The 13,441-nt window shown below is 43.2% G+C and overlaps 1 protein-coding gene across 2 annotated transcripts in view; it reads right to left on the bottom strand.

The window, feature by feature from the left end:
- RNF38 (ring finger protein 38) overlaps positions 1 to 13,238 on the bottom strand; it is a 109,850-nt gene extending 96,612 nt beyond the window's left edge. For both annotated transcript variants that reach the window (XM_079791267.1, XM_079791268.1), the window contains exon 1: positions 12,910 to 13,238. In XM_079791267.1, the coding sequence (XP_079647393.1) occupies positions 12,910 to 13,162 (253 nt within the window). In that variant the 5' untranslated portion in view covers positions 13,163 to 13,238. The remainder of the gene's footprint in view (positions 1 to 12,909) is intronic.
- Positions 13,239 to 13,441: the final 203 nt, after the last annotated feature.

Genomic DNA, 13,441 nt, shown 5'->3' with positions numbered 1-13,441 from the left:
GGAAAAATGCCACCAGAATTCCACCTTTAACTTCCTGTTCCTTCCCTCAAAGGCTCAAAAATTTTCTTTCAAAACCAGCAACCTAAGGCGCCTGCCTCTGCCTCTCCCTTTTGCTCTTCTCTTATTTTCCTCCACAAAGTCTCAGGTCTGTCCTGAGTCAACTGCAAACATGTTGACTTTCTCAGGAAATCTGCCATGGGAACAGCATACACATTTGTGCCTGAGAACCATACAGTATCACTGCTCAATCCAGCCTGACTTAGCCTCATACAACGATCTGCTTTTTAAGGCACTTCCAGTTTCACTTCTAGTTGCTACCAGGCTTACATCCTGCCCCAAAGCAACACAGCCCCCCTGTCTCTGAGCTTTCCTGACCCAGGAAGTAGGACGGTCTAGTCTAAGGGTCCCATACCCAATTTGACTTGCCTCTCCTTTCCTAAAACAATGTTGGAATCAAAGTCCCTTTTCAATTTGGTAACTTTTCTTCCATAGAAACAAAGAGTACTTTAATCAAGCCTTAAATTTGGGCCCTGGGTTTTTAATAACATAGCATCAGGAAAAATAATATAACTATTTCAGCAAACAATTTTATTTTGAAAGGAAACAAAAGATTTTGGTAAGGTAAAACTCATTTGATTTCTATCCTTACTTCATAGAATTGTTTATATTAAAAGCACTTGTCAATTGAGACAGTTCACTTTTTTAAAAGATTTTGTTCTACCAAAAAGTTAGACTCAGCCCTGGCCAGTGTGGCTCAGTTGGTTGGAGCGTCATCTCCAGGTTGCAAGTTTGGGTTTCATCAGGCTGCATATGAAAGACAACTGATATCTCACATTGATGTATCTCTTTCTCTCTCCCAGTCCCTTCCTCTCTCTATAAAGTCAATTTTTTTAAATGTTAAAAAAAAAAAGTTAGACTCACAATTATGTACAATATTATCTATACCTTCTAGAATCAAATTCTGACTTTAGCTTGGATTTCAACATAGAAATTTACTTCATGAGTTGCACACAAATTAATTTTAATAAGGCAAATCTTTTGATTTGTTGCCTTTATTGGTGTTTTGGGTTAATTTTTGTAAGCACACAATGTTAGCATTTATATAAAGTTAAAGCTAAAAAATATCATGCAATAGTAATAATTTGTTTTCAACAATATATGCACACATACTTTTTAACAGAAACATTAAATCATTAGATCACAAAAGATTATGATTCATATTCTTGATATAAAGGAAAAACAGTTAACAATAATGTCTCCCATTAGAGCCCCAAAATATATTATAACTCTAGATATGTTCCAAGGCTAAGGTTCCTAAACAAACTCAAAACAAATACATGGGCCAAAATTCCTCAATTATCTAAATTAACCAGTTTTTATCCCACCTGAATAAAAAGAATATATCCTTCCTATGAATTAATTCCATATTGCTTAGTAATTTGAAAAAACAGAGCATTCGTTTTTCCTTTCTAGGTATCCATAAGCAAAATAGGAGAAAAAGATTGAATTGGCAGACTTGACTCAAAGACAGGCTATGTTCCAAAAGTCTATAAATACTGTTTTGACCTTAGCATCCCATTTTGCCATAGAACATTTTCTAAATGGATGGCCCACCAATGCCTATGAAGCCCATAATATAGATGAAATAATATTAGAAACACCATTTATAATTGCTTATGAGAAAATATACTCAATCTCATGATTCCAACTTTAGGCTATTTAAAGATAGAGAATTCCGATCAATTTTGAAGTAGTTCATTTGGGAACTACTATACTGTATTATTTCCTCAAATGATTCACTGTTTCAGACAGCATCAACCCAACTCCATGTTCTCCAACTGAAGCCTGAAATGTTCATATTCTATGCTACGAATACATTTATGCTTTAGCTTGTGACAAATCAGTTTAGTGTGGAAATTAAGGCCAAAAAGAAGTCTAACATCCACTCGTATGCTGATTTTGGAGGGGTGGGGAAGTACCCATATCCACAAGAAGGTGGGATTCAGAAGTTCCTCTAGGTAGGGTCAAATTTTTTCTTGAAAAGTTCTGTCTCTGTGTAAGTACTCAAACAAGCACTCAGTTAAGTTCAGAATCATAGTACATAGGAGATTTTCTAAGAAGGAATTTAAATATGCCTGATCTGAAGTAAACAATACAGGTACTTGCCGAAACCGGTTTGGCTCAGTGGATAGAGCGTCGGTCTGCGGACTGAAAGGTCCCAGGTTCAATTCCGGTCAAGGACATGTACATTGGTTGCGGGCACATCCCCGGTAGGGGGTGTGCAGGAGGCAGCTGGTCGATGTTTCTAGCTCTCTATCCCTCTCCCTTCCTTTCTGTAAAAAAATCAATAAAATATATTTAAAAAAAAAAACAAACAACAATACAGGTACTCCTACTCCCTTTGTGAAAAAGTAATGAATGACTTTTTAAAAATCAATTAAGTAATCCTAATAAAATAATTCAGAACTTAAAAAAAGGAAAATAAATATCAGAAATAAATATCAGGAAGAGCAAAGGTACACTAAAGACAGAAATCCTCTTCAGTGGCTAAAACAGTGATCACTATTTATTTTCAATCTTTTGTTACCAAAATTAATGGCTAATTTTGCTTGGACTATCTAAAGTGAGATGTAGTAAAGCATGATGGTTAAAAATACACATTCTGGAACAAGACGGCTTGGGTTCATATCCCAGATAACACTCTTAACTGCATCATCTCTAGCAAGTTATTTAACCTCTCTGTGCTCCAGTTTCTTCATCTGCACAATAAGGATAATGATGGCATCAAAGAGTATTGTGGTGAAAATTAAATGAATTAATCCAGATAAAGCACCTAGAACAAGCACAGAATAAATGACCACTATTACAGGCAGTCCTCAGGTTACCTCAGACTCGACGTACATTGTTTCGTGGTTACTCGCCATCTCCCATTTATTTATTAAAAATAAAAAAAAGTTCCGTCATTTCGACGTATGTATATATGTGCTTTATGTTTTTTACTAGTGGCTCAGTGCATGAAATTTATGCATGGGGGGGGGCGGTCCCTCAGCCTGGTCTGCACCTTCTCCAATCTGGGGTCCCTCTCATTATCCAGAACCACTGGCTCCTAAGCGCTCACCTGCCTGCCTGCCTGATGCCCCTAACTGCTCCCCTGCCAACCTGATGGTTCTAACTGCTCTCCCCTCCTTGTTTGATCTCCCTAACTGCCTATCTGCTCTCCCCTCCTGGTCTGATTCCCCTAACTTCCTATCTGTGCTCCCCTCCTGGCCTAAACCACCTAACTGCCTATGCACTCTCCCTTCCTCTCTGCGCCTTCAGACCCCAGCTCAGGAGTGCTGAGAGTTCTCCGCGGAGGCCCCGCTCCTATCCTGATGCCCCCCTCTGGGCCGGGTGGCACCGTGGGCCTGCGTGCACTTCCGCTGGGGGACCACCCCCCCAGCGGCAGCCTCACGTCCTGGAGGTGCAAGTCCCCACCCCCGCCCCCCAGCTCCTGTGCGCACGCACCTTTGACTGGTCGTGACTCAGACCCCGTAAGGACAAATTAGCATATTCCCTCTTTATTATATAAGATTATTTATTTACCACAAGTAAAGGTCAGGAATTGTTATTCTTTTAATTTTTTTTTACTGTTTCATTTCATTACTGCTACATATATGCTCCATGTGAGTGACGTAGGTGCTTATGTAGATGGGTTCCCACTTACGGCGAAAATCGCATTACATCGTGCCCTAGGAATGAATCTCCCACGTAACCCGAGGACCTACTGTATTGACATATTTGCCCTGGCTAGGTGGTTCAGTTGGTTGGAATGTCATCCCATATACCAAAAGGTTTTGGGTTCAAATTCCAGTCAAGGCACTTATCTAGGTTTTGGGTTTGATCCCCGATTGGAGGCACCTTCCAGAGGCAATCGGTCGATGTTTCTCTATCACAATGATGTTTCTGTTTCTCTGTTTCTTTCTTTCTTTTTCTCTCTAAAAATCAATAAAGACTTATCCTTGGGTGAGGATGATGATAATAATAATAATTATGGCCCTGGCCAGATATCTCAGTTTGGAGCATCATCCTCATATGCCAAGGTTTCGGGTTCAATCCCATCAGGGCACATACAAGAATCAACATGAATGCATAAATAAGTGGAACAACAAATTAATGTTTCTCTCTCTCTCTCTCTTCCCTCTTCTCCCTTCCTCCCCCTCTCTAAAAAATAAGGTCTGAAAAATACTTAGAAGACAGCCACATAATTTTTGAGCTGATTAGATCTGTGCTTTAGCGATGTTAATTATCAAAGTTAAATCATATCACTATTAATGCAATTGTGACATTCTCTGTCCTCCAATGAAGGGTTAACAGACCCCAAAATGCATTTGCTCTGCTAACACACTGTCAGAATCTCTCACTGAACTGTTGCATATGTAAATCATACCTGAAATCCTCACTGTGTATGGTACATAGTAGGCACTCAATGTTTTATCATTTAGTGGCCACCAGAGAGCAGTGAAGTAAAAAGAGTCAGAGGTTAATCCCCAAAGGAAATATATATTATAGATGAAGCAAATGAAGTAGCCAAATAACAGTTTATTATTAAGCTAAAATATAAGTCTCTATTGATCAATATACTTGCCTAAAACAGTGAGGGTGGGGATCAACTTTACTTTTTATTTAAAGTAGGTAAAAATGAATCCTTGTGTATTTTTTTCATATAACAATTTATTCATGATAGGTCAACTTGCTCTAATAAATGAAAAATATTAAAAACTGGCCAGGTCAATTTCTAAAGCTGATTCTTGTATATTTTTAAACCTCATAAAATTTAGCTGTCAAATTGGTAGTCTTTTCAAAGGATTACTTGGGCGATGTCTTTATAATGGACGATCCAGGAGTATCATGTTAAGATAAATTTAAGGTAGATTTTCTCAAGATATCTGAACTCCCATGTTCATAGCAGGATTATTCATAATAACTAAGACAGGTAAACACCTAAGTATCTGACAGATTAATGAATAAAGATGTGGTACATACATACAATGAAATATTATTCAGCCAGGAGAAATAAGAAAATCTTGCCATTTGCAACAACATGGATGAAATTGGAGGACATAATGCTAAGGAAAATAGAAAGACAAATACTGTATGACCCCACTTAAATGTGGAATCTGAAAAAATATATATTTTTTTTATTTAAAAAGTAAAACTCATAGAAATAGTAGAATGGTGGTTACCAGGGGCTGGAGAATGGGGGAAATGAGGACATGTTGATCAAAGGGCACAAACCTTCAGTTATAAGATGAATAAGTTCTGGGGATCTAATGTATAGCACGGTGACTGCAGTTAATACTGTCTAGTATACTTGAAATTTGCTATAAGAGAATAGATCTTAAGCATTCTAACCAAAAAAAAAAAAAAAAAGGTAACTATGTGAGGTGATGGATGTATTAACATCATTTCACAATGTGTATATACACTGAGTGGCCAGATTATTATGATCTCTGAACGCATAATAACCTGGCCACTCAGTACATATACATATACATATACATATACATATACATATACATATACATATACATATATATATGAGGCCCGGTGCATGAATTCGTGCATGGGTGGGGTCAGGCCAGCCTGGCCAGGGGGAGGGGACATGGGCGGTTGGCTGGCCTGCCTGCTGGTCGAACTTCTGGTAGAGGGGACAATTTGCATATTAGCCTTTTATTATATAGGATATACACTGAGTGGCCAGATTATTATGCGTTCAGAGATCATAATAATCTGGCTACTCAGTGTGTGTATATATATATATGTGTATATACACACATATACACACACACACACACATACATATAATCACTTTAAATATATACAGTTTTACTTGTCAATAAAAAGAGTAGATTTCCTCAAAATCATGCTACATGGTAAAAATAAAGTTCCAACTTTATTTTTACCATGTAGCATGATTCTAATTCCAACAAGTAATTAGAAGAAAGGCCAACTCACAGTAGCTGTAGGTTTCCATGGAGTACACATTCTCTACCTGGCTGCTTCACTCACCACAGATGTCAGTGCTAATTACAACAAAAAGGACCCCTTTCCCTTCACCTTGAGTAAGGGGTACTGGAGTCCAATATCCTAACTGCAGTCAATTATTTGGTGCGTTTCTTTAAAAAAAAAAAAAAGTTTGAGACACTAGTAAGAGTAATATAGTAATAGTCAATTTTAACACAGTAAGAAAAAAAAATGTTCACTTAAAGAATACCAAGAGAACTTAGAAGCACATCATGACATAGGATGATTGATATAAGAGTTTACATCCCCAGATTGATTTTTTGCTGGTGGTAGTAGAGGAAAATCAGCTTCCCAAATATGTCAGTTAGTGCTTATTTTTAGAAACTTAAAACACACAAACACACAGATTAGTAAGAGCACCCTTGGATAATAAGCAAGTTATTTATGTGGTTTTCTTGAGCAATCAATCATTCTGGCAACAGAATCATAAAGCAAAGTAGATTGGGACTTCTACACACCTTCTTCTAATGTACTTTTAAAGTAACTGTATAATTTAGACTAAAAAAGAAAAGAAAAAAATAAGTTCCAGCTGTCTTGTGCTTTTTTAAATTTGCAAGTATTAGACTTTAAAAACCTGAAATGTATTCACTTAGACACGTTCCCATCAGCATTACCAACAACACTCCATTATCCATTTTGGTACTGCCTCCAGATGATTTTTAATCCCCGCCTGACTTCTCCCTACCAACAAGTACTTGGATACCATCTTTACCCTGCCTGCCCCCATTACTTGGTTGTGCTTAGGGAATTATAATTACAATGATCTTGCCTTTAGAACATCCTCAGAGCACAAAGCCTCTTTGTATGATTGGGGGTGAGGGGGGCGCCTTCCAGGCTCCACAGCAAAGGGTGGGTGGTGGCAACACAGGCAGCAATGAAGGAAGGGGAGCTGGAACCACTATGGTGGCCCTTGGGTCTGACTCAATATTGTTTGAGGGGTTTTATTTGTTGGGTGTCCAGCCAAGAGATTCTGTCAAGTTTCTGAACCCCGCCCATGGGGGAAACAGGGGATGGGGCCTGTCCTGACAGATGGGTAGATCACCACCAAGACCAGAAGGCCAAGGAGCAGAAGGAAGCATTTAAAAAGGGAGAAGCCCAGCTGGTGTGGCTCAGTGACTGAGTGTCAACCCATGAACCAGGAGATCGTAGTTGGATTCCGGTCAGGGCACATGCCCGGGTTGTGGGCTCGATCCCCAGGAGAGGGCATGCAGGAGGCAGCTGATTGATGATTCTCTCCCTCTCCCTTCCTCTCTGTTAAATCAGTAAAAACATATTTTTTTAAAAGGGAGAAAAGGCACAGCTCTATACTGTTCTGAGGAACTCAGGTAGTGAAGTCTCTGAGTCTCTGACAATGAAGGCCATCACTCCAGTGAATCAGTAGTTAGTATTGGTAGTACTGCTATACAGTAGGTACTCAAATATGTATTAAGGTGACAACAAAAATCTACATAGGAAGACAAAGTTATAAAAAATACTTGTTTGTTAATTATGACAGTCCCAACTTCTATTTGCAAACGTGATTATGAAATTTGTTTTACTTAGCCTATCCTACTACTTCCAGTCTAGTTTTCAAAACTGCTCACTTTCTAGCTTTTGATAAAACCGGTTTCGACTGAAGACCAGTGAGCACCATCTGCAGAAGGTGAAATCAAAAGTGCTGAAGCAGAACTGATACAGACAGGCAACTTTCAACTCAAGGAACATCCCTAAAGCACTACAAAACATCTTCTGCTTAATTACTTGCTACTCTCTCTTCCATGTATATATATCTTCCTCTTACCACTTCTTCCCTCTTTTTATTTTCTTTCAAGGTCAAATGGTTATATATATCAAAACTCACAATCTCTCCCTTTTCCCCCACCCCCACCCCCCATTTTCCCCCACAAAAGCAGATGAAGCTTTCCATATAATGACTGGAGGGAATATGAGAAACCCTAGTATAATCCCATCATTCTCCTCCTCACCTGCCCAACATCACTCCAATTAACTATTCTAAGTAGTTGCTAGAATAGCACTAATATTCATTTAAGCAGAACAGGAAAAAAAACAAAAAACTGAAACTGCTTTAGATACGGCCTATAGGTGAGAACTGTTTATTCTCCTTGTGTGAGGATAAGACTATTTTAAGCCTTTTTTGTTTTATTTACATACATTTTCTTTAAAAATTTCCTTCAAAATAGCAGCAAAACCACAAAGGAACTCTCAATCAATCACCCTCAATCATGTTTTAAAATAATAAAAAAGATAACAGAAACCACTTCAAATGTACCTCTCCCTTGAGCCTGCAGAACAGCACTCTTGCATGACAACTGTTCTGAAAAACACACTGCTATTATTTGAAAAGCAGTAGAAAGTCCAGTCTTGTCCTTGGTTCAGCACTCCCCCCTTCTCTCTCTTTCCAAGAAAAAAAATGAGGCAGCAGGACGTATAAACAACCACTTAATGGAAAATACAAATGGGTAAATATTTTTTAAATTGGCTAAAAAGCCTCAGGTCTTAAATTCAGAAATGCTATGTAGGGGGGAATAGGAAGAGGAAAATAAAATTGTATTTCCTCCTCAAAGTGAGCACTGTAAGAATGCAAGAGCAAATGTGGTGCATAACTACTTTCCTTCACTTACCAGATGCTTTGTCTCTTTAACGATTTCTCTCTCATTCTGTCTTGCCATACATTATAGTATTTTCTAAATAATTTATTCTGTACTATTTCTCCAGCCCCATAACAAATTTTACAATGTTAAACTAAACTCTTTGGTTCAACTGAGCATGGTGATGAAAAGTTCACACAAAGAAAACTCTTGGAGCCCCAGGCCCACACCAACCAGCTCTCTTTACAGAGCCCACGATGAGTATGGATGGCACAATTAGTTACAGTTGGACCAATAGTTCCAAAACTACAGGCCATACTACATCATAAAGCAGTTTGTGAGAATTAGAAAAGGACATTTCCTCTCTGAGGGGACACAGTTGCATACGAGGTCTTCATATTGGTAAGTGGAGCATAGAATGGATTTCCACTCAAAACAGGTGCCCTTGTGCTCGGCACAATCCATAAAACCCTGCACAGCAGCCCTGCAAAAGTGTACCTGGGGCAACACTGCACCTCCAAAGTAGATTTTCAGAAAAAAGAACCTCATCAAAGACAAATAGGCATTTCCCAGATTTCATTACCAGAAATCCTCACATTTGTTAAAGAAATTAATTCCTAAACATATTAGGACTAGAGCAAATGGGTCTAGCAGAGAAGGAAAACTAGCAAATTTGGGAGGAAGGAAACTTCCATCTTGAGGGATAATCAGTTGTTTCCTAAAGCCCCTAATCTTTGACTATAGGTTCAAATAGCTGAAATTCAGCTGCAAGTCAGATAATAAACCACTCAAACCATCACTGCCACCTGCAGAGAAAGGCATGAGGACATACACTTTACCTTTGGGATCTGAATGATACTTTCACCAAATCTACTAGTTTTCCTTCTGTTAGACCCTTTTTGGCTTCTCCTATCCTAACTATAAAACCACATATTGTGACACATTGGTTAAAGTTTGTAAAACCTGCTAAATAGTGGGTAGTGGGCCCCTCAGCTACCTGCATGAAAATAAGAGGAAAAGACAAACTGGATTATGAAAGGTTTAACACTCAATGGTTTCCATCCCTATCCTTATTTTATGCCCTACAAAAGAGCTAAGTATCACATGGATCCAAATTAGTCCCAGTCATGCAGGAGGAGGGAGCTAGACAGGGGCAAAGCTGAGATGGAGTACAACCCAGAATCAGGAGCATAAGGCAGTGGATCTCAATTTTTAGTGGGCATTAGATTCCCGGGACCCCCCCCTACATCTGATAAGTCAAAATGTCCTGGAGCATTTATATTTTGATAAAGCTCAAACTGCTGACCTAGCTACACTAGAAAGTTTAGAACCACTGGGAAATCCTCCACACCTATCAGCAATCCCAAAATAAAAGGCATCCATCACAAAACTTGGCTTTACAGGTCAGAAGCGGGTGAGAAAAGAATCACCTGCCTGCATGTCTAATAGGCTGTACAGGAATAGAGCCTGTGGCTAGTTTCATTAATATGGGACAAAAATCCATGTGCTCTATAAACAAGAACACTTTTTGCATGTGAGAAATATTTCCAACACCTTAAAATATTTAAAATAATACAATGAATACCTCTATACCCTACACCCAAGATAAGCAAATCTGAATTTGCAATTATCTGATTTAGATTTTTTAAAATAATAGAACATTACAGTATAAAGCTCTCTGTGTACCCCCTCCAATCCCATTCATCATCTTTTCTTCCCAGAAATAATCACTACTCTGAATTTGGTGTTAATTACCATGCATTTTAAAAAAATATTTTATTGATTTTTAGAGAGTGAGACAGAAACATCAATGAGAGTGAAACATTGATGGGCCACCTCCCACACTCTCTCACCAGGGATCGAGCCCACAACCCAGGCATGTACAATGACCAGGAATTGAACCAGAGACCTCTCGGTGCATACCATGTATGTTTTTATAATTTTACTATGTAGTACACAGTAGCCACAAACAATATGATTTTGCATATTTTCAGATTTTATGCAAATGGAAATATTCTCTAACAATTTTGTTACTTGCTCCCCCACCTGATGTTAAGTTTGTGAGATTCAACCATTTTAATGTATGTGGCTATAGTTTCTTTTTCACAATGCTATAATTGTGTGGGACAATCTAACAATTTATGCGTTCGCCTGTTGGTGGATAGTTAAGCTGCAATGGGTATTCTTGTACTTCTTTTGTACTTATTTCCTTGGACAAGTGTGCAAGGACTTCTTAGAGTATATACCAGAAATGAAATGGACACTTTGAGTAAATAGGTACCTTTGCCTTCCTTCAACTAAACTTCACTATATTACTCTCCAAGGTGGTTGAACCCATTTACATTCCCACTAGCAGTATTAAAAGTTGATTTCCCCACAACCTTACTAACACTTTATTATCACAGCATTTAAGTTTTGCCAATCTGATGGCTGTAATATGGCATCTCACTGTTGTTTCTATTTGCATTTCCCTGATTGCAAGTCTTTGATAAATAAATTTTCATGCTTTTATATATATCTGCCAAATATGTGTTTCTCACATTTTTTTTTTTAGAAAAATCCAACTCATCTTGTCTGAATCGGGCAGTTCTTCCCAACAGCCCCCACAGCTGGAAAGCTGAGGTACAGGAGGGCAGCAAGAAAACAGCGGACTTAAACAAGGCATCATCTTGGACAAAGGGCCCTAATTAATGCATTTGCTTATTAGTCTTCCCTCCTCTCTTTTGTCAAGCCTTACTTCCAAGACACTACTCTGGGCCCGCAGCCTTAGAACAGGAGAGAGAATGGAGGTGGGGTGTGTGAAAGCTAAAACTTTTATGTGAAAGTACTAGAACTGTCTTTACTTAAAGAAATGAAATGCCTATTACTCAACCTCGTAGGATACCACTCACCTCTAACAGACAGCTTTCAAACTCATCACATTCGGTTCCCTCTTTGAAACATCCCAATCTTTTTCTCTAGACTAGACACTGTCCCCTCCCTTTATCCACCCTTTCACCTCCCCTCCCCCACAATGACTAAAGCCCCTCTCCTTTCCCCCCATGCTACAGCTACTCTTTTCTAGCTCCTCGGGACGCTTTTTCATTGCCTTCAACACGTAGCACGTTCGCTCTCTCCCCCTTTCCTCCAGAACTCCAAGTCTTCTCCTTCCCTTTCCAAGATGCACCCATAGTAAAAACAACCCAACTAATCACCAACCCAAGGAAAAATGGGACTCCCATGCCAGACATGGTCCTGCGTTACTACAGGCCGGGCAAGCCGGTGACTGGTCCAATCCTCCCAGCTTCCTTTCCCCTTCAGGCCTGGGAGTGACTCTTTCCCTGGGGGTTCTGCAAGTTTGACAATTCAGATCACACGGGGGCGGGGGGGGGGGGGGGGGGGGGGGACACGGACTCGTTCGCCTTCTGTGTCAGAAATGCCTTTACGGAGGCCATATAGGCACGGCTAGGGGCATGAACGGAACTCGGGCCATTTAGTGGAAAAGACACCTTACGGGAGTCCCCACAAAGGGAGGCACACCTCCTTCCCGGTCGTTCCAGCTGGGTCGGCTCAGTCCGGGCAGTGGTGGGAAGGTGGCCTGGCAGAGACCAAACGGTCCCCACGAGAAGTTTCCGAGCGCTGACCCACGCACTCGAGAAGCCCTCCCCCCGCCCCCAGCACACCCACCACCGAGCCTCTTCCTCCGCGGCTCCCCAGCCCCGCTCCCCAGGGCACCGCCAAGCCCCCAGGGCGGCCCCTGCGGCCCGCTCCCACCCCGCAAAAGCCCCATTCTCCTCAGCCAGCCCCAAAGCGCGGGGTGGGCGTGCCTGGGGACAGGGGCCAGGGCCCCCTCCGCCGGACCCATCTCCCTCCGTTCTCGGGAGCGGGGGGCTCTTCCTCTTCCCGCCCCCCACCCCTCTCCCCGTCACGGCCCGCGCCGCCCAGGGTGGCCCTGGTCCCAGCCAGGACCGACACCCAGCAGCGACGTGACCTTGGGCAAGTCGCTTCCCGCGGCGAGCCTCAGTTTCCTCCCCCGCCTAGCGGAGACCCGGAGAGTCCGGCCCGGCCGCCAGGGGGAGGGGGCTGCCCGGCCGCCGGGGGACGCTTTGTGAGCCGCGCGGCGGGGACACGGCTCACTGGGCTCGGGGGCCGGACAAAGCTGACCCGGACCGCGCTCCGCCCACCCCGCGGGGCCGCCCGGCGGGACCGCCGCCTGTGGGCCCCCCACCCCGGGGCCAGCCCACACCCCTCCCCGCCCGGCCCGCCCCTGGACCCGTACCTGCTCCCAGCGCTCGGCCGCAGGCGCCGCCACCCTGGGCGCCCGCCCGCAGAGGCCCGTGGCCCGGAGGGCTGAGGCGGCCGGCGGCGGCGGGCTCGGGCCGGGGCGGCGGCGGCGGCGGCGGGGGGCGCGGGCGGCGCGGGGGCCCGAGCTCCGCGGGGCCCGGCCTGGGAGACGACGACTGAGGCTGGAAGTGCGCGGCGGCCGCGGCTGCTGAGGTGGCGGCGACCGCGGCGGCGGCGCTTCCGCTCATGGCGGGGCCGCGGGCAGCGGCTCCGGCGGCTGCGACTCGACTCCGGCGCGGCGGGCGCTGGCTGGGCCCCGGCCGGCGGCGGCAGCGACGGCGGCGGCGGCGACGGAGGCGGCTCCCGGAGGGGGAGGAGGCGGAGCCGGGAAGCGGCGGCGGAGGAGGGGGCGGGGACACGGAGGGGGCGGGGACGCCGCGCCGCCGCGCCAATGGGCGGCGTGCTCCGCGGCGGCGGCTCCCGGGCCGGGCCGGCGGGGCCGAGGGGTGTTCTCGGCCGCGGGCGGA

Source organism: Cnephaeus nilssonii (assembly GCF_951640355.1).
Source record: "Cnephaeus nilssonii genome assembly, chromosome: 14".
Taxonomy (NCBI): Eukaryota; Metazoa; Chordata; class Mammalia; order Chiroptera; family Vespertilionidae; genus Cnephaeus; species Cnephaeus nilssonii.
This window is presented reverse-complemented; position numbering and strand designations above follow the sequence as displayed.